The 27,414-nt window shown below is 38.9% G+C and overlaps 1 protein-coding gene across 2 annotated transcripts in view; it reads right to left on the reverse strand.

Annotated features, from left to right (window-relative positions):
• Window positions 1-27,414, reverse strand: part of col4a1 (collagen, type IV, alpha 1) — a 273,407-nt gene that overhangs the window by 145,445 nt on the left and 100,548 nt on the right. For both annotated transcript variants that reach the window (XM_028799211.2, XM_051926307.1), the window contains exon 2: window positions 9,742-9,792. In XM_028799211.2, coding sequence (XP_028655044.1) covers window positions 9,742-9,792 — 51 coding nt within the window. The remainder of the gene's footprint in view (window positions 1-9,741; window positions 9,793-27,414) is intronic.

Consider the following 27,414-nt stretch of genomic DNA (forward strand, 5'->3'; position numbering starts at 1 on the left):
AAGAAAAATGCCACCTTTTATTGGCTAACTAAAAAGATTACAATATGCAAGCTTTTGAAGCAACTCAGGCCCCTTCTTCAGGCTTACTTTCTTGTGAGGTCTTGTATTGTATTCCTTTCACTTATTAAAACCCTGAATGATGGGTGGGCCCTGTCATTAATAGTATATGAAAACAAAGCAGCTTTATGTATTCTGATTAGCATTTTATCTTATTCAGCTTTGTATTGTATTTTTGTTTGCTTTCTGGTAACATTGATAATTACACTTTCTTAATAAAATAATGATCTTGAACAATGACGTTTTGCAGTTATGGGTTGTTTTGAGAAGATCACAGTGTAGCTTTTTTGGGTAGACTGGTGACACACTACATGACTTCTAGTTGGAGAACATGTCAGACTTAATCACTCCAATTGCTGGATCTTGTCACTTTGAGGATGTCAAAATGCATGACTGAAAATCTCAGGGGACGCATTTCCAAAAGTATTACGAGTTTACCACATTCTGATAGTAAACTAATGTGCTGCCTTTTCATAGCCAGTGTCTGAATGAATGCTTTCCCGTTATGGTGAGTTCAGATGTAATCTTGGCCTTTAATTTTTCTTTTTTTTTCTATTCTGCTGTAGTAAGACAAAAACAAGGCATCAGACACATGAGCCACTCTTTCACAGTCTAAAACATCTTTTTTCCCCACATTGTACTACCAGGTGAGTGGTCATTGGTTGTCAGTTCTGGAAGACACATGAGCCACCCCTTATGATTTAAGACATAATCAAACAAGTTGGATTCTGCCAGGGCTGGTAACGGATCCATCTCACTGAGTTCATGGAAATTCCAAACAATAAGACTGGCAGACGCGGGAGTGAGCCGTGACTGCTGCTGTCTTACTAAGATTTGTGAATAAAGGCTGTGACAGGAAATCACTAGAAAAGTTCTGTAATTTAATGTGGGCTTATTATTTTCATTTATTTCATTTTTTAAACCAAAACTTTGTTTTTTGCCTAAAATAATTTTAAGTGAAAAAGAAAGTGAAACCTTTTCATATTACCAAATGAACTTCCACATTTTCACATGTACAATGGAAAAGTAAAATGGATTGCTCTGCACTATACAGTTAGTGGTGGGGATTAAAACTGTGATCCTATATCATGCCCCTCTTTGAGAACACTCTGCCTGAGTTCTTATTGGTTATCTACAAATTCTGTCTATGTTTTTTTAACATGAAGGCTAGAATTTGAAGTGAGTCACTCAAGAGCACACAACAAGTCAGAAGCAAGGATCAAAACTTTGAACTTTCAATTAAGCATAACATTTTTCCATGGTTGGTTAGCAATGCAGCCACATTGGTTATATTGCTGCTCCACATATTTGTTATCTTTGTTAAGTTTGCATGTTCCCCAATAAACTTTGTGTTTCCCTTGGTCACTGGTTTTCCTCAAAGATGTAAAAGTTGGGTTAATTAGCCATTACAAATTGGTCCATTGTAAATGTGAGCTTGGATGTGTGCGTGAGTGAGCCCTACAATGGACTGATTCCTACCTTGCACCTCTGTAAGCATGAATATGATTAAGCGGCTTTGGGAATATTACATTTCTGTGGTTTATCGTAATCCTAGGTTTTCTATTTACAAGGTAATCAGAATATTTACAAGCCTCCATCTGAAATGACTGGATTTTCATGCTGGTGGTATAGATTTAATTATCAACATTCTTCTTTACAGTTCAGCACGTTAACTACTAAACCACACTGCAAGCCACCACTATATATCATGATAATAAATATGATGGTAGACTATGCAGTGAGATTTCCTTAACTACTTCTTCATAGGTTCACCTATTTACAGCTCAAAAGGCATCTGGAAAGCATTTCACTCAAATACATCTTGTGAAAGTTTCACAGCATGTGGGTGTAAAGCAGAGGAGGCAACAAGATTTAAGATATGCAATAATTTAAAAAGTGATCAGTCATCAAAATGTGAAAAAGAAAGAAACAAAAAAAATTGAGGCTAATAAGATTTGTAGACAATGTAGCAGGCAGACATCTGGCTTCCCTGCTGATGCCAGCCTACTGTGTAAATTCCACTTTTTCTGAGACCTCTTAATGTTTAGTGGATTTTCACTACAATGACTTCATGTGGACTTGTTAATCTATAAGCTTTTAATAACACCAGAGCATTCTAAGAGGTAGCTGACATTTTCAGGAGTATCCTTTAAGTTCAGTTACGGACAGTTCTCCAAAGAGTAAAGAGGATTAACAGGAACACCAAACAAGTTTTTAAGACCAATCACACAATAAAAATGAGGGAGACTGAGAAAGCTTTGGTATAAAAATGAAATACTTTTAGAAGACTGGGGGCTTCGCCCCCTGCTTGCTTCGCTCGCCCACCCCCGGGTTTGGTTTACCGGATATACAATTTAAAGAGATTGTTAGTTTCATGAGAATTGTTACATATGCATTATTTTCACTTTTACTTTAAAACTTTTGTAAAAGCAATACTTGTCCTTTATTTCCAACCCTGGGTGTGGTTACATCTCTTTCTCGCAGGACGTATAATGCTGCTCGTGTTGTTAAGGGAGGAGGTGGGGTGGTGTGGTGTGGTATAGCTCATGTCAAGAGGCCACTTTTAAAATAAATAATTGCCGCACTCGCGGCTTAGCGAGGGGGCGTGGTTGTGTGGCTGAAGCGGTTCCTGGGGAATTCGTGATGGGTGCGTTTCTCACCTAAGTGGACAGGTGAGAAACCTTCCACATCCGTAATTGTTCCCAGGGGCTGCTGATTGCCACAGCTTCCACGTCCTCTTCATAAATAGAAGCGCGAGGCGGTTAGAGGGAAAAAAAAGGAAAGAAAGAAAAGAGCCGGAGGTTGCAGGAGAGTGGGAAGCAGCGAGGAGGAGAGAGAGCTGATGTGAGCGAGCGAGGACAGTGAGCCCTAGAAGGGGTGTTTCGCCAACACACGGTGGGGCAGAACGAAGCGGTCGCTCCAGCTGAGTGAACAAGGAGCTGGAGTGACCGGTGATGAAGGACGGCTGGCTGCGTAAGGCCGAGAAGGCAGCAGGAGTCGGGAGGCTTGGGAGAGGGATTCCCCATTGTGAGCGTCCTGGCCTTTGGGGAACCTAAGTCTCGGTCTGGAGAGTGCGGAACCGAAGCCAGGGATCGGGAAGCCTCCAGACCAGATGAGCACTAGATGAGAGAGATGGTCAGCTGCTGGTAGGGCGACTCTCGTGTTGCAGGGCCCAGATGGGAGAAGCAGGGGAGCCGCCAGATAAAAGAAGACACCGGGCTTTGGATTTTAAAGGGACTGCTTCCAGCATTGTTCTAACTTCATTTTAAAGGATTGTTTTTTTTCTATGGTGTTTTTTTAACCTCCACAATTACACTTCTGTTTTTATGGATTATTTATTTAATGACTTTCTGTGGCACTGCACTTTATTTATTTGGATGGACACTTTGTTCTCATTTTGTTGTTTATAATAAAATCACTTTGCACTTTTACACCATCCCCTTGCTTCACTTGTTGTGCCTCACTGCCGAGCTCATCGGTAACATTACAGACGGTGTCAGGTTCAGAGCTCCCTAAAGCTGCATGGGAGCATGAAGCAGAACCCGCATCGTCACAGGGGGTGACTGAACGCATGCTAAGGAGATGCCGTCGGATCATCTGCTGTCTTTCTGCTGCTGTCGCGCTGCCCATCAATCATTTTAAAGCCTGTACAGCAGCTGTCCTTTTGCCACTTCGCATCTCTGCTGCTCGCATTGTGAAGGGGGGGGGGGGGGTTGGTTTAGGGTTGCTGAACGTACGCATGGAGAATCGGTTGGATAATCTGCTGGGTTTCTGCTGCTGGTGAGCTGCATGTTTTGCTTGTCGCTTGTCGTTGTTTTAAGAACTGGGAGCAAGTTAAAGTGTCTCCCTAGTCTCCCTCATTTTTTTTATAATAGAGAGATATTTCTAAACCCTGGGAAACAGTAAAACTCTGGGAAGTGTCTAGAAGTGTATTCACGTTGAAACAGAATAAAAGTGATAATAAAGTGATTGTTCATCAAAGTTGAAATGTTGAACAAATGAAATTCACGAACAGTATTTTTAAAAGGGTTATTCTTTAAATCATTTTAAACACTAAAATTGGAGTGGGGGTGGTGGCTCACAGATATAATAACAAATAAAAAGATAAATGGGCATTCAGTAAGATTGTAGAGTGGGCCATTACAACTGAGATAAAGCCTGTATCAGAAGAAATAAAGTGTTTTCTAGGATTATACAGGTATGGGATATCAAATGGAAACATTAATTCTTATGAGATTATGTCTGTAGCTTCACAAGTTTGATTCTGAATTTTGCAAATGATTCTGTAGTAGACAAAAAGCAAGCAAAATGAACTCTACTGAAGACTGTCATACTGCTTTTTCCTGGGATAGGACTCCAGCAGGTACATTTTTAATCATCTCTGGACTATCAATAATATGTGGAAAAAGACCACTGAGGCCAGAAATTAAACTATAATATTTGTCATGGAATATCTCAGATTTGGTTTTTTTTTTGTAAATTAGAGATTTGGAAACAGTAAAATGTTTTAAGAATGAATACTTCAATCCTCATAAAGGGCAGTAGGCATCTAAGAAAAATAGCATAGATGTGTAGTTAAAGTAGACATTCCACCATCATTCAAGTAGTACCAGGCTGACATATACGGGATTTTCAACTATTAGCCAACGAAACAGACTTTGTTATTTCACTGAGCTTGACCATTCTTTCAAATAAGTAATGGTTATTTTCTGTGTGGATCTCAAAGCAATTGGTTCTCTTTAATTAAACTGGAAAAGACATATGTCACAGTGTTGAAAAATTTAACAGGAATCTTACAACCCAGAAATATACCTATTGCTTTGGTAGCGAGACAGGCATCATGTGAAAATGTTACATAATCGTACTGGGTATAATGAATTCTAAAGTTGTATGACAGCTCTTAATGCGCTTTGCTATAACCAATACCACTGCCATGTCTTTACCACATTTTGCAGCAAGCTCATTGACTTTTATGTGCTTTTGGGGATTACTTGCCTTAAGCATGCTGTGCTTAAATTTTCTTAATGAGTTTAACTGGTCCTTCAGAGACATTCTCCCTAGCAGGTAAAATGAGTATGTTTAAGGTATAAAGAGAATAGGCAAACTGCAGTTTTGTTGTAGTAAGGAACTCTGTCTTTTATGAATAAACTAGTCATTTAGCCCGTTACAATAACGGGCGCTAGAACAGTAGTGCATAAACATTAGTAGGAATAGTCTATATTAAATGGCAAGGGACTTTGACCTCATTCTTTTTGTCGGTCGTATTTTTCTTTCTTTCAGCCTTTCTTTTGTTGATGTTTACTTGCTGAGCTGACCGTTCTTCGTGGGCTGCCGCCGTGTATTGTGTGTCTTTAATTTTCTGTGACAGTAATACTGTCTTGTACGGCTCTATTCAATAAGGGCGCGTAGATAATTTAGTTCAAATGGCTCTGGAATATGTGAAGAGCAACAGGTGCAGATCTTTATTTACGCGCGCCTTTATTCGCTGCGTCCAACTGAGGTCGTCCTTTTGAGGCTCGCCTATTTGTGCGCGCCCTTATTGAAGGATACCGTCTTGTACGTCCGCTGGCTTGTACGTCCGTAATATACCTTTAATTTTCTCTGGCGGTAATACAGGCGTGCGCGTCAGTAATATGCCTTTAATCTCCTCTGACAGTAATACTAGCTTGTATGTGGCTGTAATATGCGTCACTGTATTGTGTACCTTTAATTTCCTCTCGCAGTAATACTGGTTTGTATTTCCGTAAAACGCCTCTAACTTTCTCTGACAGTAATATCGCGCATAGCACCGTGTCCCGCGCATGCGCACTTCACCAGAAGACACCCACACACGGACACCTGGACGCACATAGGGATTTTATATATATAGACGATGATATAGTAGATGTAAAAACAAAATAATGGATTCACTTAATGAAGACAGCCAGTTTTTTGAAAAAGAAAACATAAAAAAATCATGCAACAACCTTCTTTCTGGTGCTTTTATGTATACTCTTCTTGATCATCGATCTCTTAAAATACTCAAAAGGTGCACCCTTCCTTCAATAGGGCCCTTATTAGAGATGGTCCAATCACGTTTTTTTAGGGCCGATACTGATCACCGATATCATGTTACTGGATTGATTGATTCCTGTTGTTTTTTCTTTATCTCTTTAAAACATTTTACACTAAGTTCCTGCATAACCAGATGTAGTAAAAATGTATGTTCTGCATTAAAGGGTTAACTTTGGTATTTTTATAATTAAACTATAGACCAAAATTAAATTTTGCAGTTTAACTGATCAGTGATCATAAAAATGCTAAAACTTAAAATATCCACTAAAATACATACTTTCTAAGCTAATAACATATGTACAGAAAATATTTATCCATAATACATAAGGAATTCTCATAAATAAAAGTTTTCAATTAACTGAAGCTTATCAATCAATTAACTGCTATTGGCAGTTAGAAACTGCAAAGGAAAAAACAGCTTTATACGGCATCAAAGATTAATAACTCCAAAGTGAATTGTATGGCATATGAGAACATGAGGGCAACCATTAAGAAGGAAATATTAGGGAGGTGTTGTGATGTGAGATTTTGCATATAACTTGATAAATATTGTGTATGTCTTTATTTGTAATTTAGGCAAAGCAATGTAATTTAGTGTTACTTTGGTGAGAGGCATTCGTGTTTACCCCCCCCCCCCTTACGACTGAGTTTCTTTGAATTTTACGACAGAGTTGGAGGGGTGTGCTTTAAACCAGTTTGGCGAGTGTTTCTCTGCTAAAGTCTTTCAACCCCCGCAAGGAAGCCAGGTTACTTTAACATATTGTCTTGGGAGGGTGGCAGGTTTTAAGATGTTGTATTCCCCCATTGGCCTGAAGTATGGCTGTTTGGAATTGGCTTGGATCAGAAGCTTTTAAGTACCATGATGTCCTATTGGCTCTAGGGGTTGGACAGAGAATTTATAAATCTGCTTGCTCAACCACATTCTCTCTCTCTTACTAACATCTGAAAGAAGTATCTCTCTTACTAACCAACAACTGATGAAGACCATCACACCATGAACTGAAAGGACAACACACCACAGTTTAGCAGCCATATTGGAACAGGCATATGGCCTGTTTTGAAGAAAGCTGAATGATGCTTTAACTAGATACATTTTAAATAACTACAAGTCTGTGAGCCGCCTGAAACTACACATCACCATTTAATCAGGTTGAATGGTTGCCAATATTCAAATGTACTTTGCATATTGTTATTATTTATGAATATTATCAATAATACATTTTATGTGTAACTTAACTTCTGCTTGTCTTTTTACTACACCTAATTGCCTATAGATATAGAAGGGAAGGTGGGGATAAGTTACATACTATAATACCTTATAAACAGTGGAAAGTCTGTGAGATTAGGCATTCTGACAAAGGCTACATATTAATAATACAATAGGGGAAAGTAGAGCAATATATTACTCTACCAAGACAAAACGGCTAAAAGACAGTTGGAGAAGAATATAGCAGATAAAGTGAAAGATGACCCTAAGAGATTCTTTCAGTATTTTAGTAGTAAAAGAACAGTCAAGAAGGATGTGAAGTGCATCAGAAATAGTAAAGGGGAATTAAAAAATACAGACAATGAAATAGCGAATGCTCTAAACTTGTATTTTTCTGAGGTCTTCACAGGTGAGTAAGTGGATAACCTCCGAGTGGTAAACGGGACTACTATTGAAGGATTTGGAAATTGTAGAGGGAGAAACTCCTCAGATTAAATAGGCTGAAATCAAACAAATCACCAGGACCCGATAATAGTTCTTAAAGAGGCTAGCGAATTCATATATAAACCCTTGACACATATTTTTAGGAAGTCACTGCACAAAAGGACTGGAAAATGGCAAATATTATCATAGTACTGTATATGAAAAGGGTGACCGGGCAGATCCAACCAACTGTAAGCTTAACATGCATCACAGGAAAATTAATGGAAGGAATTAATAAGGATAAGATTGAGCAACATATGGCAAGGACATGAGCTTTTCTGATCAGTCAGCATGGGTTCAGAAGAGGGAGGTCATATTTTACCAATGTGCTAGAATTCTCTGAGGAAGCAACAAAAGGATATGATCAAAGTGGAGCATATGACATTATTTATCTTGACTTTTAGAAAGCATTTAATAAGGTGTCACATGAAAGGTTGGGCATCAAACTAAAAGAAGTGGGAGTTCAGGGTGTGGTGTGTAGACGGGTGCAGAATTGGCTCAGACACAGGAAGGAAAGGGTAATGGTGTAAGGAACCTCATCAGAATTGGGTGATGTTGAGTAGTGACCAGCTGGAGTCGGTGCTGGGGCCGCTGCTACTTTCAATATATATATATACAGTAAATGATTTAGATACCAAGATAGGTGGACTGGCAGATAATTTGGAATCCGTTAAATTGTTGCAATAAACTTGGAAAGCATACAGGCTTGGGCAGAATTGTGGCAAATGAAATTTAATGTCAGTAAATGTAAATTATTACACATAGGAAGTAAAAATGTTAGGTTTGAATACACAACAGTAGTAGTAAACTCCATTCCAGAATGGTTACATTTTATAGTGTTTATTTTTGTGTTATTTTTAGGACCTTAAGACAAAATAATTGTCACACTCATGTTCATTCAAAAAGTCAGTCATGAACTCTGCTCTTTATGATTTTATATTGAACACTACAGTAAAGACAATCCACAGGGCTGCATGGGAGTTGTAGTGCCAAAAGACAGACATGCTGAGTTTCCTGGGAGCCACCAGGGGCAGCTGTGGAGATGAGGCTTCCTATGTACAGAAGGTTCTGCCTGGAGTGTTTCCTGGGTTCAATAAGGTGGCACCTGAAGTACTCCCAGTGCTGGCATAAAAGAAGTTGCTCCTCCCCACCCATGAGAGGAGAAGGACAACACTCACCAGGGAAGTGTGGAGTAGAAAAAGTGAAAGAAGAAAACACTTGTATAAGGTACAAAAAATAAAAATATAAGTCTTTGGCACCCAGAACTGTTGTCTGTGAAATTGTGTCTGGAGCTTGGGGTTCTTGCAAAACCTCTAGAGGTGACAAACCACACCTATTAACTCAAGGATATTAATGACAAAGCATTTACAATGAAAAGGTACAGTTTTAAAATACACGTAATAAACACAGGTAGGCATAATTTGGTGTTGGTCCATACAAAGATGACTCTTGGATGTAGACCAAAAGGAGACATTAGCTGTATTTCGGCTGCTCCAAGGGAACAAGGTGTCACAACAAGGGAAGATTTGGAGAACAGTACTAGGCAATTTCCTACAAAATTTCTTTTTATCTGCTGTATCCATTGCCAAAGTGATAACTTCATACACTATCAGTTGCCAAATTTCAGCTTTTTTTTGCTAATTTTACAAATCAACTGAGTTACATCTTTATACATATGACAGCAAACAATCTTTTAGAAGCTTATATAACATGGTACCAGAGATACTTAAGTGTTACACACCATCAACTTCATGCTGTCGGACAGTTGGAAAAAAGATCCCTGAACTCATAACACTCAATGACATGTAATATCCCTAAAAATGGGATCATGAACTACTTTCTATTTTAGATTCAGTAAAAATAGTTGTCAGTTATTAATATGAGTTTTCATTCTGGAATCTCAGAAAGAATAATAAAAATTGAACTTTGCAGATTCTTACCTTGTCTCCTTTCACACCGCTACAGTCACAGTTTCCACAGCCAGCACATCCCTAGGAAACAAAGCAGACATTTTAGAACAGTGCCTCCAGGGAAATCTAGGCTCATAGTTTTCATTTGACCACTGACATTTTTCACTAGACTTTAACTGTGTGATGTGCACATCCTCTATGCATTCAGTACATACGTACACTGGTAAACTGACCGACATCTTGAATGTCAAAGTTTAATCAGGAAAGGACTTTTAAAAGGGAGATATCAAAACATATGTTTGCTCAAATATCGCTACATTATATTCAGAACTCTGCAGCTAGAGTCCTCACCCACACAAAGTGTTTTGCTCACATCTCCCCTGTTCTCTCCCAGCTTCACTGGTTACCGGTTCCATCAATGATTAAATTCAAGATTCTGCTTCTCACCTTCAAAGCCCTACATAACCTTGCCCCCCTTTACCTCACTCAGCTCCTTACACTCCTTGTCACTCTCTCAGGTCCTCGAGCAGTAATCTCCTTACTGTCCCACGCATCAGTCTCTCCACCCTGGGAAGCAGGCAGGTCCTTCAGTGCTATAGCTCCTCAACTCTGAAACTCTATTCCTCAGTCTCTCCGAGATTGCTCCTCTTTCACTTTTTTTTCCACTTTTAAATCTCAACTGAAAACTTTCCTCTTCTACAAACTTTTGTCATCTGTGTAATTTTGTTTTTTTTACTCTGTATGTAAAGCGACCTTGGGTTTGTGAAAGGCGCTCAATATATGTAACCTATTATTATTGTTATTATTACTACATCCAGCTTCTTGCTTGTTGGAAAAAGTTGAAGAAAGAAGGTGAAATGGTCCATGCGGTAAGAAAGGTAAAGCCTTAGGATTTCAGAAGTGAGCTGCTTTGAGAGATACCATTCAGCTGCTTTGAGACCTCTGAATAACAATGATGTCTAAAGAAGAGGCTCCTGACGAGACAGCAAGACTCAACTGCTGGGGCTAGCTCATTTTCTCTTAGCTCTCTCTCCATTCACACCAACATAACTTTAATAACTGGAAAGCTTTATAAGATTTCATGGGCCATTATTTACACTGAATTTCCCATTAAAACAGAACATAGTCTGTCTGATTGCAAAAACGCAACAGGCCTCTGAAAGTTTTAAGTGTGTAACTTCTAATGCATAGTAACCGACAAGCTCTGCTCCTTATGTTTTTATGACACTTGTATACTAATAGTTTTCTATGCAGGAACACTGGACAGTGAATGTCCAGTTTCAGTTTGCTACAACAGATGGGAATTGGCCTTGTACAAAAACAGATTAACTTGTAATTTATAAAGTGCTTTGCATACCAAGAACCAAAATAATGGAATTTATACAAGCTAGATTTGCAAGTAGTGGTAGCATGGTGGCATAGCAGATAGTGCCGCTGCTTCATAGACATAGAATTCTAAATTTTCATCCAGAACATGGATGTTGTCTATGTGGAGTTCTTTCCATGTCTGTGCTGGCATTACTCAGTTTATTCTGATTTTCCTTCCACATAACCAAAGATGTGTCTCCTGGGTTCACTGGTGACTCTGAATTAGTCTTTGTGAGAATACAAGTGTGGGTATTTGCATTGGTGGAAACTGTGAAGGACTGGTGTACCGATCAGTGTTGTTTCTTACATTACATCCAACTCTGCCAGTACATGGCCTGTGCTCTGTATCCCTGAATTCAGTTGTGCAAGTTGGAATAAGTTATGTGCAATAGCTATGTGTGACATACAATTATAAGAAATCAGGAAAAATGAGAAATCACTTAACCTGTCCTTGTTTTCACTGTAACACATACCGTATATAGTACATGTCCTTAAATTACATAAACACTTTGAATGGTGTTCTACACAAAGGTTTTATGTAAAGTGCACATATGTTTATAATATTCAAGACACGAAACACAAACAGATCAAGCAAATGGTAAGATTTGATCTTTTTAGCTAAAATGGAAAAACTGAGGCTGACATCAGCCAGTGAGCAGATGGTTTCATTGGTAACAGCTGAATACCACTTACATCTCAATATACAGCTTCACTAGGACAGGACAGCTATCTTACAGAACTGACACAAATATAAAATTGAAAATAAGTAATTACAATCACCATAGAAATATATCCAGTGATGATATTTACCATTAGGGGCATAGTAAAGCTATAAATAACCTGCAGACTTAAATTCTGGTTAATGATCCTGACTAAAATCTCATGTAAGATTTGACTCTACCTTCAGGCTTGGCCCGTGTTACAGTATGTGACAGGCTTACAGTTTTAAGGCAAAGAGAAGAATCCAAGAAGCAATGAAGCCACATTCAGCATATGCTAAATACTAATTTTGTGATTGGGCATGTATACAGAGAAGTTAGCATGGAGTGTAAGAAGTTTTAGTGAACAGACAAAGGTTCATCGCCTGAGGGAAAATTACTAATCATAATAGGAATCATCCAGATAATATTTCCACTAAGGCATCCACGAGGAAAGCTGTAAAGTACATAGTCAAGCATTAGTCCCCGCTAAACTGTTACAAGAGAGAAAGTGCAGCTGTGTTCTCTTTGGGGTGGCAGCAGTAGAAGGTCTTTCACATGCTAAAATATAAAAATGCATTTTTCAGTAGTATTGCCACGTAAGACTTTTTATCACAGTTTACTAATATATACAGTATATACTTGCAGATAAGTTATCCTATGGATAAGTCAGGGTTTGATTTTATTGTATAATTTCTGGTATTTTATAACGTCGGTTGTATAAGTTGAATGCGGAAAACTTACGCTATTGGTCCAAGAGATTATGATATGCTAACGCCCACCTGAGAGAGTAACCACGGAGCACATGGCCTTTTTTGTCTATGTGGGTGCGGCAATGTGCTGTATCAGGGTGTGCTCCTAACCTACATATACAGATACATATACATATACCCACTTTTACGTCCACTTTCTCAAAAATACTAATAGCCTGCTCATCCAACCAGCCAATTTTATACCTACAACTCAATATGCGAAACATACAGTCACAGACAAAAGGTTTGGTTGTTGTTTGCTTTAACATCAGAATGGACAAAATACACTATCTGAGAGACTCTGATTGTGGTACAACTGCTGATACACAAAAGGTAAAAACAGTACAACAAAAACTGTACTGTATACTGTATATACTGCACTTGTGCTTATGCACAGATTATTAGGATTCTAAGTAAGCTGAGCTATGTTCAGGGTCAAAGAGCTATCCGTATGTTCAAACTAAGAACCAAATGAAACTTTAAGTAAATCTTTAACTTTATACAATCAGAGAAAAACAGAACAAGGAAATGTGGGGGAGTTGAACATGGGCTGATAAAATATACAGAGGAAGAAGAAGCAGCGATACCAGAGATTAATTTTACACAAGAAGTGCCTGAAAAAATATGGGTTTTGAAATAACAAAAACAAAAGGAATCTGAAAACTAAACAAACAAAGCACAAGATGGTTGAGTGTGTATGTTTAAAAGATCGGCAGCTAAATCCCAAGATGTCCTTGACAAAACTGTTATATAGATGAACTAAGAGGCATTTTGTGCTTGGGCAATGAAGAGTTGTGCAGGAGGTGTAGAAAAGTGTAGAAAAATGGAGATCAATATTTGAAAGAAATGAAAAGATATAAAATTAGAGGTAAAGTGTACATGGAAAATGAATGCATGATTATTGATGCTTCAAAAAACTAATCAGGTGGTCAAAGGATACTCTAATCAAATACACCGCCTGGCCAAGAAAAAAGTCACCACCTGGATTTAACTAAGCAAATAGGTACGAGCCTCCTATTAGATAATTACTGCATGGGTGATTATCTTTCAGCTGGCAACAAGTTATTTAACCCCAACTGGTACAATGAGTTGCTTCTCATTTCTTAAACAACCATGTCAAAAGACACATTTCGTGGTCGTGGAAAAGATGTTAGTCTGTTTGAGAAGGGTCAAATCATTGGCATGCATCAAGCAGAGAAAACATCTAAGGAGACTGCAGGAACTACTAAAATTGGGTTAAGAACTGTCCAACGCATTATTAAAAACTGGAAGGATAGTGGGGACCCATCGTCTTCAAGGAAGAAATGTGGCCAGAAAAAAATCCTGAATGATCGTGATCGGCGATCACTTAAACGTTTGGTGAAATCAAATCGAAGAAAAACAACAGTAGAACTCAGGTCTATGCTTAATAGTGAAAGTAAGAGCATTTCCACATGCACAATGCGAAGGGAACTCAAGGGATTGGGACTGAACAACTGTGTAGCCGTAAGAAAACCACTAATCAGTGAGGCAAACCGGAAAAAAGGCTTCAATTTGCTAGAGAGCATAAAGATTGGACTCTGGAGCAATGGAAGAAGGTCATGTGGTCTGATGAGTCCAGATTTACCCTGTTCCAGAGTGATGGGCACATCAGGGTAAGAAGAGAGGCAGATGAAGTGATGCACCCGTCATGCAAGATCTTAGTGAAAAATGAATGCAACACTGGATGGAACTAAATCTTGTGACATTGCAGAAGCTTATCAAAACAATGCCACAGCAAATGCGTGCCGTAATCAAAGCTAAAGGCGGTGCAACGAAATATTAGAGTGTGTGACCTTTTTTTTTTGGTGGCGACTTTTTTTTTTGGCCAGGCAGTGTATAAAGAAAACATTATTATTAAAGAAAACTGTCCATTCATCTGATTAAAGAAACCACTTAAACAATAATTAACCAATTGACTCCATAACAGTACACTGTCATTATAGGTGTAAATGAAAGGCAGCTCCCAGAAGAAGAAATGGATTGTGGACTTCTTTGTAAGATCTGCCATGACCCACTGAGGCAGTGAAGACTAATACTGGTAAGATGAGTCAAAAAAACTAAAACTGGAGTTTGTAAGCATGAGGTGGAGAGTGTTGATGGGATATAAGCATGCCCAACAATAGGCTGAACAATGTACCAGGCCAAGTGGGAATGAAGGTAAAGGAATTTAAAAGAAAGAGGAAGGATAGAATTTAGATAAGAAAAAAAAAACGTTAAGAACCAGAAGACAGAGGAAGGTATTCAATAGGAGCTATAAAAGGAAGTGCAAAAATAGTTGTATCTATTGAGTTACATATTCCAGAAAATTCCAAACGTATTTGTACATGCCTTAAAATATACAACCTGGAAAGGAAATAATTAAAGAGGAAAGGCAAAGTGAAATTACACGAGTTAGTTATATAGATGAAGCATGAGAAAATATGGCAGTAGATAACAAAGAAAGAAAAGGACACATAGACTTGTGTTTACTGAGCACGCAGGAGGCACTTCCAACTCTCAACATCGTTTTTACAATATAACAAGTCAGATGTGTCTGGCAAGGTTGGAAGCGCAGGAAAAATTAAAGAGAGTGTAATATAAGTGGAGACTTGTGCTTCAGAGACGGTAACCATAAAAAGAAATGAAGTTGCACATGGAGAAAAAGGGAGTAAAACTGAAATAAAGAAAAAATGAAAAATCAGAAGAGGCTTTGTGGGTGGCTTGAATTAAACCTCAAACTTATAAAAAGAATGTGTCTGTTATGAAAAAGTGAAAAACAATTAATCATACTCTAAATTCAAGATTAGGCAGTGAAGGACTAGGGAAATTTATTGGAGAACCACAATAAGAAAATAACATAAAATAGAGACTGATTGTTTAGGAACTATGTAATAGTGTAATTGAATTAACTTGAACAACAAAGACAATAAGGGTACATGACTTAGGCCAAAAAACTAGAATTAGGAACTAGAAAACACAGTTTGGTGACGGGGAATCAGTTGATACTATTTCAGACAGTCTACATGTAGTAGACAATAAGACAAAGTTGCATACACAACAGTTAAAGTGCTGGCCTTAATTAACAGTGTAGTTAAGTAAATATAAGAATTAAAAATATCTCCTGAGAGACAACGGAAAAAATCTGGAAACAGGCAGCAGTACATGGATAACCTACGCCCTAAGCTTGGATAAGCATTAGTCTAATCTGGCAAATGCCTGAAAGTTTTTGCTAAACTATTTGTTTGTGGGCTGATGGGTAATGATTATCAAGTTAAGTTGTATGGTTTATTTTTAAGAACATCACCTGAGCAATTTCCATTGAAGTGGAGCTGTTATGATAAAAAAAATAAAAGAATGAAAAGTAAATTAAGACAGACTTCATATGTTAATTGTCTATCATTGAATTCATGTCATTGACATTAGAGAATTGTATTGCAAAAATTATTACCTGTTCTAACTCTCATCCCTACAACAACAACAACATTTATTTATATAGTGTATTTTCATACAAATAATGTAGCTCAAAGTGCTTTACATGATGAACAAAAGAGAAAAAAAGACAAAGTAAGAATTAAAATAAAACAACACTAATTAACATAGAATAAGAGTAAGGTCCGATGGCCAGGGAGGACAGAAAGAACAAAAAAAAACTCCAGACGACTGGAGAGAAAAAATAAAATCTGCAGGGGTTCCAGACCATGAGACCACCTAGCCCCCTCTGGGCATTCTACCTAACTTAATTGAACAGTCCTCTTTGTATTTAGGGTTCTCATGGAAGGACTTGATGATGATGGTCATGTAGACTTCTGGCAAGCAAGGCATACAATAACATTCTCAGATCGGCCTAATCCTATTCACGGTTGCAGGGGGTGCAGAGTCTATCCCAGAAATAAAAAGACTCAGTCGTATTAGGTGAGGAGAAAAATTGTTATAAATTAAGAAATAAGAATAAGAGAACTGGAAAGCAATGAATTTAATTAAAAATGGAACAAGAAAACCCTTGTTTGTTCTAAAAATACAGCATTATTAAAAGGAATTATAATGACATAGAAAAGGATAAATAGACAAAATTGAAAAAGAAGTGGATGTCAGTATAGGAATAAAAATTGTTGGTAACTTTAAAATAAAGATCATTGTATGTAAAAGGAAACTGAAGAATACTACAAGAAAAACATTTTATTTTTCTGAATGAAATACACAAAAGTGTATATAGTTTACAGTGTTTTGTGGTCATATATTAATGTGAAGCACAGAGTGAGTTATGGATCTTGTATTAAACTACTTATGAACACATTTCTGCAAAACAAAAGGAAATTTAAAAAAGGACACACTAGGGGGCAGTGTGTATCCAGTCATAGCTTCATGAAAATCTGCATGTGGATGTGGCTGGAACTAATGTGAAGTCCAGGGTCTCCAGGGGGCAGCACTATGTGGCCAACACAGCCAAATGGAGAGATTCTCAGGGGCAAACAGCAGAAAGCAGAACCACCTGGTTATACCTCCTTCTTACTGGTGTGACACAAAATAGATGGTCCGGTATGAACCTGCACAGCGAAATGCTGAAAACTGTGGTCATGTTAAGTGTCAGGAGGTGATTCTCCAAAGCTCTAAAATCTTTCACAGGATAATACTTGGAGGCCTCCTGGTACTTCAAGGCCACCTGATGCAATTCTGTATGACAGTTCAATCCCAAGGCAGCAGTGGTGGCGATGAGTAAACCTGAAAGGCATGTGCAGTACACAGCCTGGGAAACACAAAGTAGGCGAAGCAGCCAGCTGTTTTCTTCACGTGTTGGGACTCTGGCCAATTTTTGCTATTATTCTTGCTATTATTGCACTGCTGTGCTAATTGGAACATTCTGCTTCTTTCTCTTTCTCACAGAGTCCAATCCAGCTGCCTTACATTTTTTGCTTTTTTGTTTGAAATGTTTGCCACAATTCATTTTTCATGGTGTACATAAAACTCACTATAATATCCTAAGCCACTAGATGTTTTTCACATCCAAATGGATGGAGGGGGCATTGATGACACTTTTTAAATGTTAAATGCATGAAATTATCTCTCAAAAAAAAAACACTTCCATACCTATTATCAAGTATCAGCCTCAAAATGTGTCTGCTAAAAATTGTCAGGAGTGGGCTTTTTTTGCCACTGTCAAAAGGCCTAGAAAGCAAAGAGAAAACTATGCCCACTTCCTGCTGAAGTAACTTTAAAGGACTTTATTTTGTGTCTGAAACTGATCCTTTAGTATCCAGGCAAAAAACACAGACCAATGCAACAGCCTTACCAGGATTGGGAGCTAGCACATTACAAGGTGTTGCCCACACATTTGGCCAATATATACTGTATTACAGCAGGTTTAAGGTCTATTCTGCAGGTAAAAGCTACAAGGCAATACCTTCAGCAGCAGAGGCTGCCATTACATTAGAGGAAGCACACTAGACACACACACTACTTAACTAGGGCCAGTTTAGGTTATTTTTAATTAAATGTTGCATAGCAATTAAGTGTCCAAATAAGAAAGGATGTTTATACATATGGCTACATATGTATGATAAATTAACAGTATATGTGGTAATGATGATTTCTGTGGTCTTGTCCTCTATGGATATAGAGATATTTGATTGTCATGGTGTTTGCAAAATCAAATTCTATGCAACTGATATGGTTATGGCAATATAGTATTTACTTACTTACTTAAAATAAGCTACATGCCTCATCTCATGCCTGATGCTATGTATATACTCAGCAGCTTCTTGCAGAGTGAAATGAGTATTATGGTGCTTTATATATGCAATAAAAGCAATAGTCTGTGTATCATAGGCCAGAGGCATACCCTAGTGAGGTAGCAATTTATAGGTTAAAACAATTCCCAAAATGATTTGCAAATACAAACAGGAATGGGAGATACAACAACAATCCACTGACTGTCAAACTCTGATTCTTAAGCCTCATACATTTTTCCACAAATATTCAAGGAATAACCATCATTTAAACTTTGAGCTCAAAGTAAAATAAGAGAGAACTGACAACCCTTTAATTGAAGAAGGGGTTTCACATTGAGCTTCATGATACACCCCTGCCCCTGAAATCATGCTCTTGCTATGTCAGAGCTTTGGAGGGAATTGAATGGATGTAAGTGTCAAGGCTACTGAAAATGTATTGCACATGCTCAGCAAATATCAATTAAAATGGCAGAATTTTTACCTAACTTGTGGCACGGACTGTCTGTGGTTGATCTAAGTTACTTACACAAAAAACATCACAAGTGTTCCCAAAAATATTGCAGCTCTTTCTATGCATCAGTCAAAATTATTAGGAAACAAAGCCAATTTAAAAAGTTCTGTTTATAAGTTCAGTGTGTGCAAGATGGGTTCCACAAAACCCAATAACCAATCTCAAATAAGTATAGAAGGAGGTGGGTTCAGATTTTCTTGACTCTTTAAAGGCCAAAGAAGAAAGTATCTACTCACAAATTATCACTGGGGATGAAACATGGATTTATTATTTTGAACTTCAGTCAAAAGGACAGTCAATGGAACAGCATCATTCAGTTTCCCCTCGAAAAACCACTACAAGTTCAGGAATCAGACTGGTACAAGAAAGGGTTAAATGTTCTTTTTTCTCGCTGGCACAAGGCTGTTCAGGTTGTTAGAGAAAAATCAGGGGTGTAAGCATATCTATGACTGTAATAAAACAATTACATATTGAATAACTAGGAAATAAAGTGTTGCAAAACTTTCTGTGAAACACTCAACATGAGCAGCTGAGTATAGAGTGCTGATTCTGAAAATTGATAAAACACTCAGCTACCTCCACCACCACTGTAATGGGGTCTAAAGTGATAAAAGCCACAACCCGTCCAATGTAATATGGCAACAAAATTTCACTGCAAAAGCAAGTGAAGTACAAATGTACAGCATCAGCAATTAAAAAAAAAAAGACAAATATGGAACCAAAGTTTCAAGAATACAAAGAATGGACCCATTGACTTCCATAGGCAATTCTAGCATGTACTGTATATGAAATTGGGTTCAAACTTAACAATTACAAGCCACTACACTAAAGATTCACTTGAGGATGAACAGGAACTCCCATAACTCAACAAATGATACAGTATAATTCCATTTACAAAAAAAAGATTAAATAAAGCTGTCAGATCTGGAATATTTCCAAAAAGCAGCTTGTTATACAGTTACTGAAATGAGACAAATCACTGACCAAGAGTAGTTACTGCTGCTGGATTACACAGAAAATAATTCCAAAATGCTGTACTTGTACTTCACAATGGGATAAGCCTTAAACTTCAATTAGCAGGATGGCACGGAGTCCCATTACTAGATAAAGGGATTAAAAAAATCCCTACAGTGGTTAGCACTGCCATTTCACAGATCTAGAATACTAGGTCCAAATTTCATGTTGTTTGTGTGGAGTTTGCATGTTCTCCCTGTGTGTGATTTTCTCTGTTTTTCTCCCATAAGCCAAAAGATATACGTAGTTTAGGTTGATTGAAGATTATTAATTGACCCCTGTTGTTGTTCCAGTGTGTATGAATGAGCCCTGCAATAGACTGGAATCCAAGCATGGCCTATTTTCTGCCTTGTGAGTAGTGCTGCCACAACAGGCACCAGTCTCCATGACCCTGCCTTGGACTAAGAAGTTCTGAAAATGAATGACTGACTGACTAACAAAAACAAAAGTTCTGAACCAAAGATTGTACACAGATGTCTGGTAAAGCATATTCATATTACTTACCATGCTCCCTTATATCAGCATGATTTAGAGCAAGGCTGGGTTGGGAACACTCACACACAATCACCCACCCACAATTTCTCTGGCATGTGAGGGGTACACTGGGGTACTTGGAGAAAAACTCAGAGGGGAATACAGGCATAATCCACACAGACAGCATCTGAGTCCTGAGATTCAAACCCATATCCTTCTTATCTCTCCTCAACAATCCATTTCTGTCCTTCCTTAAGTTCACTGCTTGGTGAAGAATGCTACATTTTTTCAAGGGTTTTATAATTAGGTATAACTCTTTTCTAGGCAAATCAGTTAATCAATATTTTTATATTTTATGGCATCTTCAAGACCATGCAGTATAACAAGACTCGTTAACAGAACAGTTCACTTCTCTTAGCCTATCACAGCAGGTGATGACCATCACCCAAGGGATATACTTGGTTTATATCCATCCATCCATTTTCCAACCCGCTGAATCCGAACACAGGGTCACGGGGGTCTGCTGGAGCCAATCTCAGCCAACACAGGGCACAAGGCAGGGAACCAATCCTGGGCAGGGTGCCAACCCACCGCAGGACACACACAAACACACCCACATACCAAGCACACACTAGGGCCAGTTTAGAATCACCAGTCCACCTAACCTGCATGTCTTTGGACTGTGGGAGGAAACCGGAGCGCCCGGAGGAAACCCACGCAGACACGGGGAGAACATGCAAACTCCACGCAGGGAGGACCCGGGAAGCGAACCCGGGTCTCCTAACTGAGAGGCAGCAGCGCTACCATACTTGGTTTATATTCCAAATACAATTTATAGTACTGTTATGTCATTTTTGTTATGTGGTGACCAGAAATCCACCTTCATCATCACTGCGTTACTGCAAGACTGATAGTTCAGTCCCCACCATTTGTGCACTGGGTTATCTAGAGCGGTGTTTCTCAACTTTTATTGCCTCAGGACACTGCTCTACCTTTCTAAGTTAATGGGCAACCCAGTAGCACCAACTGAAGGGCGGTAGGGAGATACCCTCTTGATGAATACAGAGTGATTAGAAGAGGGTTTAATCCCCTGTGTTTAAAGTATGATATTGGAAGAGCGGGTTGGGGTTTGTTTCCCGTTATTGAAATCCTTGGTTAAAAAAAGGGAAACAGACTGTGAAACTCTGTCAATTGTTTCACCTTCAATTGAGACGGCCACTCGTGAACCTGTGGGTTGTGACTCTGAGGCTAAAATAAACTGAACTAGAGCACTGTAAATTACATACATCTGTGCTAAAATGGAAATAAATGCATTGAGATAAAATAGATATTGCTCTAAATTAATAAAAATGATTACAGCATTGTGCTGGGTGAAGTAGCAAAGTAAATATAGGGTATTGAGATCTCTGATATTTATACATTTTTTGTATTCATTCAAGAGATTATCTAAAGCTATTATAAATTTATTTTGGGAGTTTGAAGTACAGAGAATCTGAATCTGAGGTCTGTATTTGTGTTTTGTGCCACCTGACAAGGTTGAAGTTTTGCTTATGTTCTACCACAATGACGCCAGTGTTCTAAGGACAATGTAATGGCCATTGCTATGGAAACCCATCTCTGAATTCCACAGGATGCGCTTGTTGGTGACATCAAATGAGCGATAAGTATAATAAGTATAATGTTCACCCCACCATTGACTCCAGGGTATCCAAGCTTGATGTATAGCAAACCCTTCATTTAATAATAAACTAAAATGTTTCTTCTGAATTCCTGGTCTTGAATCTCTGCTTGTTTATTGACTCTGTATTTTGATTGTGCTTTGGGTTCTTGATGAAATGTTCTTTCTAATTCCCATTTTTGACCTTGGCCCATATTTTGTTTTTCATATCTTCTGGTCATTTTAATCTTTTGACCTCTGACTCTCTTTAGACACACCACAGTGATTAAAGCTGCTGGTTTATAGATTCCGCGTCCTGGGTTTGAATATCATGCCCATTTGCTGGTGGTGTAAAGTTAGCATTTTCCTTCTTTTTCCTGTGATAAAGACACACAGCTTAGGTTAACAGGAGAATCTGAATTTTTTACAGTGTGACTGGGTGTGTGGTTTACAATACAATGGTGTCCTGTCCAGGGTTGATTTACACCTTATGTTCAATGTTGATGGGATAAACTCTAGCCCAGTACCCTTGAACTAGATTGACTGAGTTTAAGTGTGTAAATATATGTACTGTATGAGTGTGGGTGGATGTGAATGTACCCTATCCAGGTTTATTTTTTCTTTGCACCCAAAACATCCAGGATAGGCTTTGTCTCTATGACTCCAATTAAAGTTTAAAAATGTATTTTGTATAATAACCTACTGGAATCAGGCCACATTCATTATTTCCATTTATAATAATAAAAATAATAATAATAATAATAATGCATTTTATTTATAGGAGCACTTTACATTAGCAGTAAATCTCAAAGTGCAACATAAAAAGTTAAACAAAGGCAAGGCAAGATAAAAACAGAGATAAAACAACAATATAACAAGATAAAACATTTGTACCTATTCAACTTATTTTGACCACTGATCAGTACACTGCTCTTTAAAGACTTTTACATAACAAATATATAGCTACAAAGAAAATATATAAAGATCCTTTGGTTTCAATAAGCTAAACTTTGCTCCATGATTTTCATTCTTTACTGAAAGTATCAATATATATAATTCACTAAGCTGCCGCCAGAGCAAGCAAGACACCCATGGAAGCACGCAGGACGGAGCCATGCCCACCAACTCTAAGACCATTGGATACGACAACAACTTGCAGAGCTACGCCCACCAACTTGGACGCGACGACACAGAAAAAATGGCGTCATTTATGTTCGTCTGTGCTAGAGTCCACATGCACCTCTGAGCCACGTTGACTCTTCATAGAGGCATGTTTCTCGCGGATGTGAATGGCTGTATGCAGCGTGTAAAACAGTTTGCGAGGGGTATCCCATGGGATCCTTAAAACAATCCTTTAAAACTGAGGTTAAAACACAATGAAGGAAGCAGTCTTTAAAAACCAATAAGCCCTGTGCCTCTGTTTCATTAGCGTCTCACCTGCTTTACCGATGCAGGCCCTGCAACAGTCGAGACGCTCTCTCAGCAGCTGACCTTCTCTGTGCCTGACTCCACTACTGTCAGTCGCCTGATTAAAAATGGCCTTTTCAAGGGGAGCTATGGACCCGCTATACCACAGGAACACATTGCCTTCAAGCCTGCTCTCGCTCACTCTAACATACCGACTTTCTCTCTCTCCTCACTCGCTCGCACACTGGACAGGGGAGAAATGCCCGCAGCACGACTCCACCCGGAAACTGTTTCAGCCACACTTCCACGCCCCTCGCTACGCTGTGAGCGCGGTGATTATTTATTTAAAAATAGCCTTTTGAAGGGGAGCTGTAGACCCACTATACTACAGGACCACCTGTGACATTGCCTTCACATTGTTTTCCTTTTATTTCTGATCCCGTCGAGCAGATCAGACATATTTAAAAATGGCCTTTTGAAGGGGAGCTATGGACCCGCTATACCACAGGAACACCTGTGACATTGCCTTCGAGCCTGCTCTCGCTCACTCTAACGTAACGGCTTTCTCTCTCTCCTCACTCGCTCACACACTGCACAGGGGAGAAATGCCCGCAGCATGGCTCCACCCGGAAACCGTTTCAGCCAAACTTCCACGCCCCTCGCTACGCTGTGAGCGCGATGATTATTTATTTAAAAATGGCCTTTTGAAGGGGAGCTGTGGACCCGCTATATCACAGGAACACCTGTGACATTGCCTTCACATTGTTTTCCTTTTATTTCTGATCCCGTCGAGCAGATCAGACACCCAGGCAAACAACACTGAATAATCAATAGCTGCAACTACTTTGCCCGCCCCAACTCCTCACCTGAGTCAGTTTCGTCTCTGTTCAGCAGTGTTTCCCAAACTCGGTCCTGGTGAACCCCTATGGCTGCAGGGTTTTGTTCCAACCAGATTCCTAATCATTACTGCAGGTGAAACTCATCCGGGATAAGTCGGTTTTTCAAACGCAGCCGTGTAGCAGATTAGTCTACCTGGATGTAATAATCCGAGATGAATGCGCGCCCCAACGCTGAGTGAAAAGCCAATGTATATTGAGTCTAGAAAACATGATCAGCAAGTCTTTGGTAGGCTGCAACAAAATGATGAAAGAATGGGCGCATTTTTTTCACACAAGCTGTGTGTGTGGGTGGGTGGGTGTTAGTTAGTTAATTAGTTACTCGAAGGATTACAAGATTTAATATGCACAAGCGGTAACACTGCAAAAGCAGCCCAAACCAGAAAAGACGGCTGGCAAAAAGTGGCCGACAAATTAAACGCGTGTGCATTGTACTTACTGAAAGCAGCGTTACGGATTTTGCAAATGTTCATTTTTTTCCCTCCTTTTAGACAACTGTGTCTTTCCGGAAGTGTTCAGCCATCAATAAATAATTATGCGGCGTATGCCTGCAGGAACAAGTGCAGCGAGTGAGCGAGCGAACGACACACACACACATACAGGAGCGCGAGAGAGAGCGCTGGACACATAAGAATAATAATACTTCGTTACATTGATATAGCGGTGTTCTCAGTATTCAAAGTGCTATCCACACAGGGAGGACCCGGGAAGCGAACCCACAATCTTCCACAGTCTCCTTACTGCAAAGCAGCAGCACTACTACAGCGGCACAAGGCAGTTAAAGAATGCACCGGGCTCGATTTTGTTTTCACTTCTGTTTACAGCGATCGGGTCGTAGATAGCATTGTTGCAATGTTACTTGTCTTGGTGGCTTATTACATTACGGATGTTTCACATGTTCATTTTTTCCCCTGTGCTTAAAAGACATTAAAAAAGTGTTTCTCAACTGTGACTCCGGAACATCTCAGTACGCAAGCTATATTAAGCGTCAACAACGAAGACTCGCTACATCTTAATCTACAAGTACTGACACTTATCCCTACCAATGAAGTAACTTTCACCAGCGTGGCCTTCTTCGTCACAGACGATCCCGCTTTCAGTCACAGGCAATTATATGTTGCTCTCTCCAGAGGTCTATCTTTTCATTCACTTACAGTCGTATCCTCAAACCCACGCCATTTGGACAACTGTGTCGTTCAGGAAGTGTTCACCCATCATTACATAATTATGCGGCGCATACGCCGCAGGTTGGCTAGTGACATTTTATTTGCCTTTCTGTTGGTACACATCAACCATTGACTATAAATGTTTTGTCAATATAAAATTACTAAATCACTGTTACAGTTAATTTTTTGAAGGTCACGGCTTTATTTATAATATGAAGGTCATGATCTTGTATCTAGAATTATTGTACCTTACCTGCATGTCACACACTCTGCACTTCTATATATTAAAGTGCTACTATAAATCCTGTGCTGAAGATCGTACATGTCTTCCTAAACTGTTTTTGCTGCCTCTTCACTATTTTGTGTCGTTGGTACATTTCAGAAGTTACATCACTATATCTGATACTAGCCATCCCCTGCGGCTTCACCCGCATATTAGTGAAACAGGACAGTGACGAGGGCCCCGCCCAGCTCTCTACTCCTGACATCACTTTTCCCCCTCCCCTCGGCCTGCAGCCTCTGTCTCGGATTAGCGTGAATATATCACTCCTGCAAGCGAACTATGTGCAATGAGAGAAGTTGCAAAATCAACCAGAATGTTCAAGCAAATTATAGAAAAAAAAGATCTAAATCCGTTAGGTAGTTCTCTCGTTTGCTAGCTAAGCAAAGTTAAGGTTACGCCATGAAGCAGACGCGTGAGTGAGGAGGGCCCCGAAGCCCGATGAGTCTGTCTCAGATTCGGGCTAATAAATCGTACCACAAGCGAACTATGATACTTAGCGTGATGAGAAAGTCGAAAAATCAATGGAATGTTCAAGTAAATTATAGAATTAAACCAGATCTAAATCCAAAGTAGTTCTCTTGTGAAAAGTGGACAGACATACAAACAGGTCTGAAAAACTATTAGAAATTTCGTGCTTGGACCAGAAAATTTTTAAAACCGTTTCTTAGCGAGCACCTATGGGCCAAGGGTAACCTACATTCCAAATTTCAAGTCCCAAGTCCTCATGGTTCAGGAGATTTCGTGATGAATGAGTCAGTGGTATTTGGATTTTATATATATAGATAATATAAAATGTGATAGAAAAGTGCTTTCCAAAAAAATGAAATGCCAAATGGTCTAGTCTTACAGGATAGAACAAATTATTCAAGTTCCTACAATGGCAGCAGAGTTAACCCAAATAACAACCACAGCAACCCCTCAAAGTCCTGTGACTTTACCTTCAGACAGATTCACCCACTGCCTTTCAGTCACATATTATCAATTTGTTGCTCTGACTTAAGGATACGGTGAAAAAAATTGACAAGCCTAAATACTCATTTTAGGCACTAAAGCAGCTGCAAAATATTTTGCAGAATCAAGTAATATCATCAGTCAGAGTTTCTTAATTTTCAAGTCATTTTATTTCACAAAGGAATGCTGGCACAGTGTGAGTACATGTACAATTTTCAAAAGGACAAGATTTAGTGGAAATTATAAAAAAACATAAATTACATACACTGCAAACCATCAACCTTCTGTTTTAAATTGGGTTACTATTAAACAAAACCAGATGCTTTTACAAGTCCCAGCACAATCAGTGAGACTATTCTTTAAGGCCACATTCCGGATCCTGCTGATTTAAGAGAACAGATATCCTATAACAATTTCCTGCTTTTTTATAAAACACAACATATTTGATTTTTCCATCTCTTTACTATGTTAGGTAGATTTATTTTTTTAAAGTATCCCCTGGACATATAAAAAATTGGAGAGTTCTCCCATAAAACATCTGCAGTGCAGTGAGGGCTCTAGAATTCCCACCTCTGAAGATCTCTTTTGCTGAATGGTCCCAGCACACTAGTCATCCCAAACCACAAATATCACATCATACAACACCCATCTACTGATCCCCATGGGGCATTGCCCAAGCCTATAGAAAATGACAGCCAAACTATAGGCTTAGGACACAAGCAATTGCCAGCTATTAAAGCACAAGTACTTAATCAGGATGAGGAAAGCCACATAACAGAAACTGAAGAAAACTTCAGTAA

Source organism: Erpetoichthys calabaricus, chromosome 4 (genome assembly GCF_900747795.2).
Source record: "Erpetoichthys calabaricus chromosome 4, fErpCal1.3, whole genome shotgun sequence".
In the NCBI taxonomy this organism is placed as follows: Eukaryota; Metazoa; Chordata; class Cladistia; order Polypteriformes; family Polypteridae; genus Erpetoichthys; species Erpetoichthys calabaricus.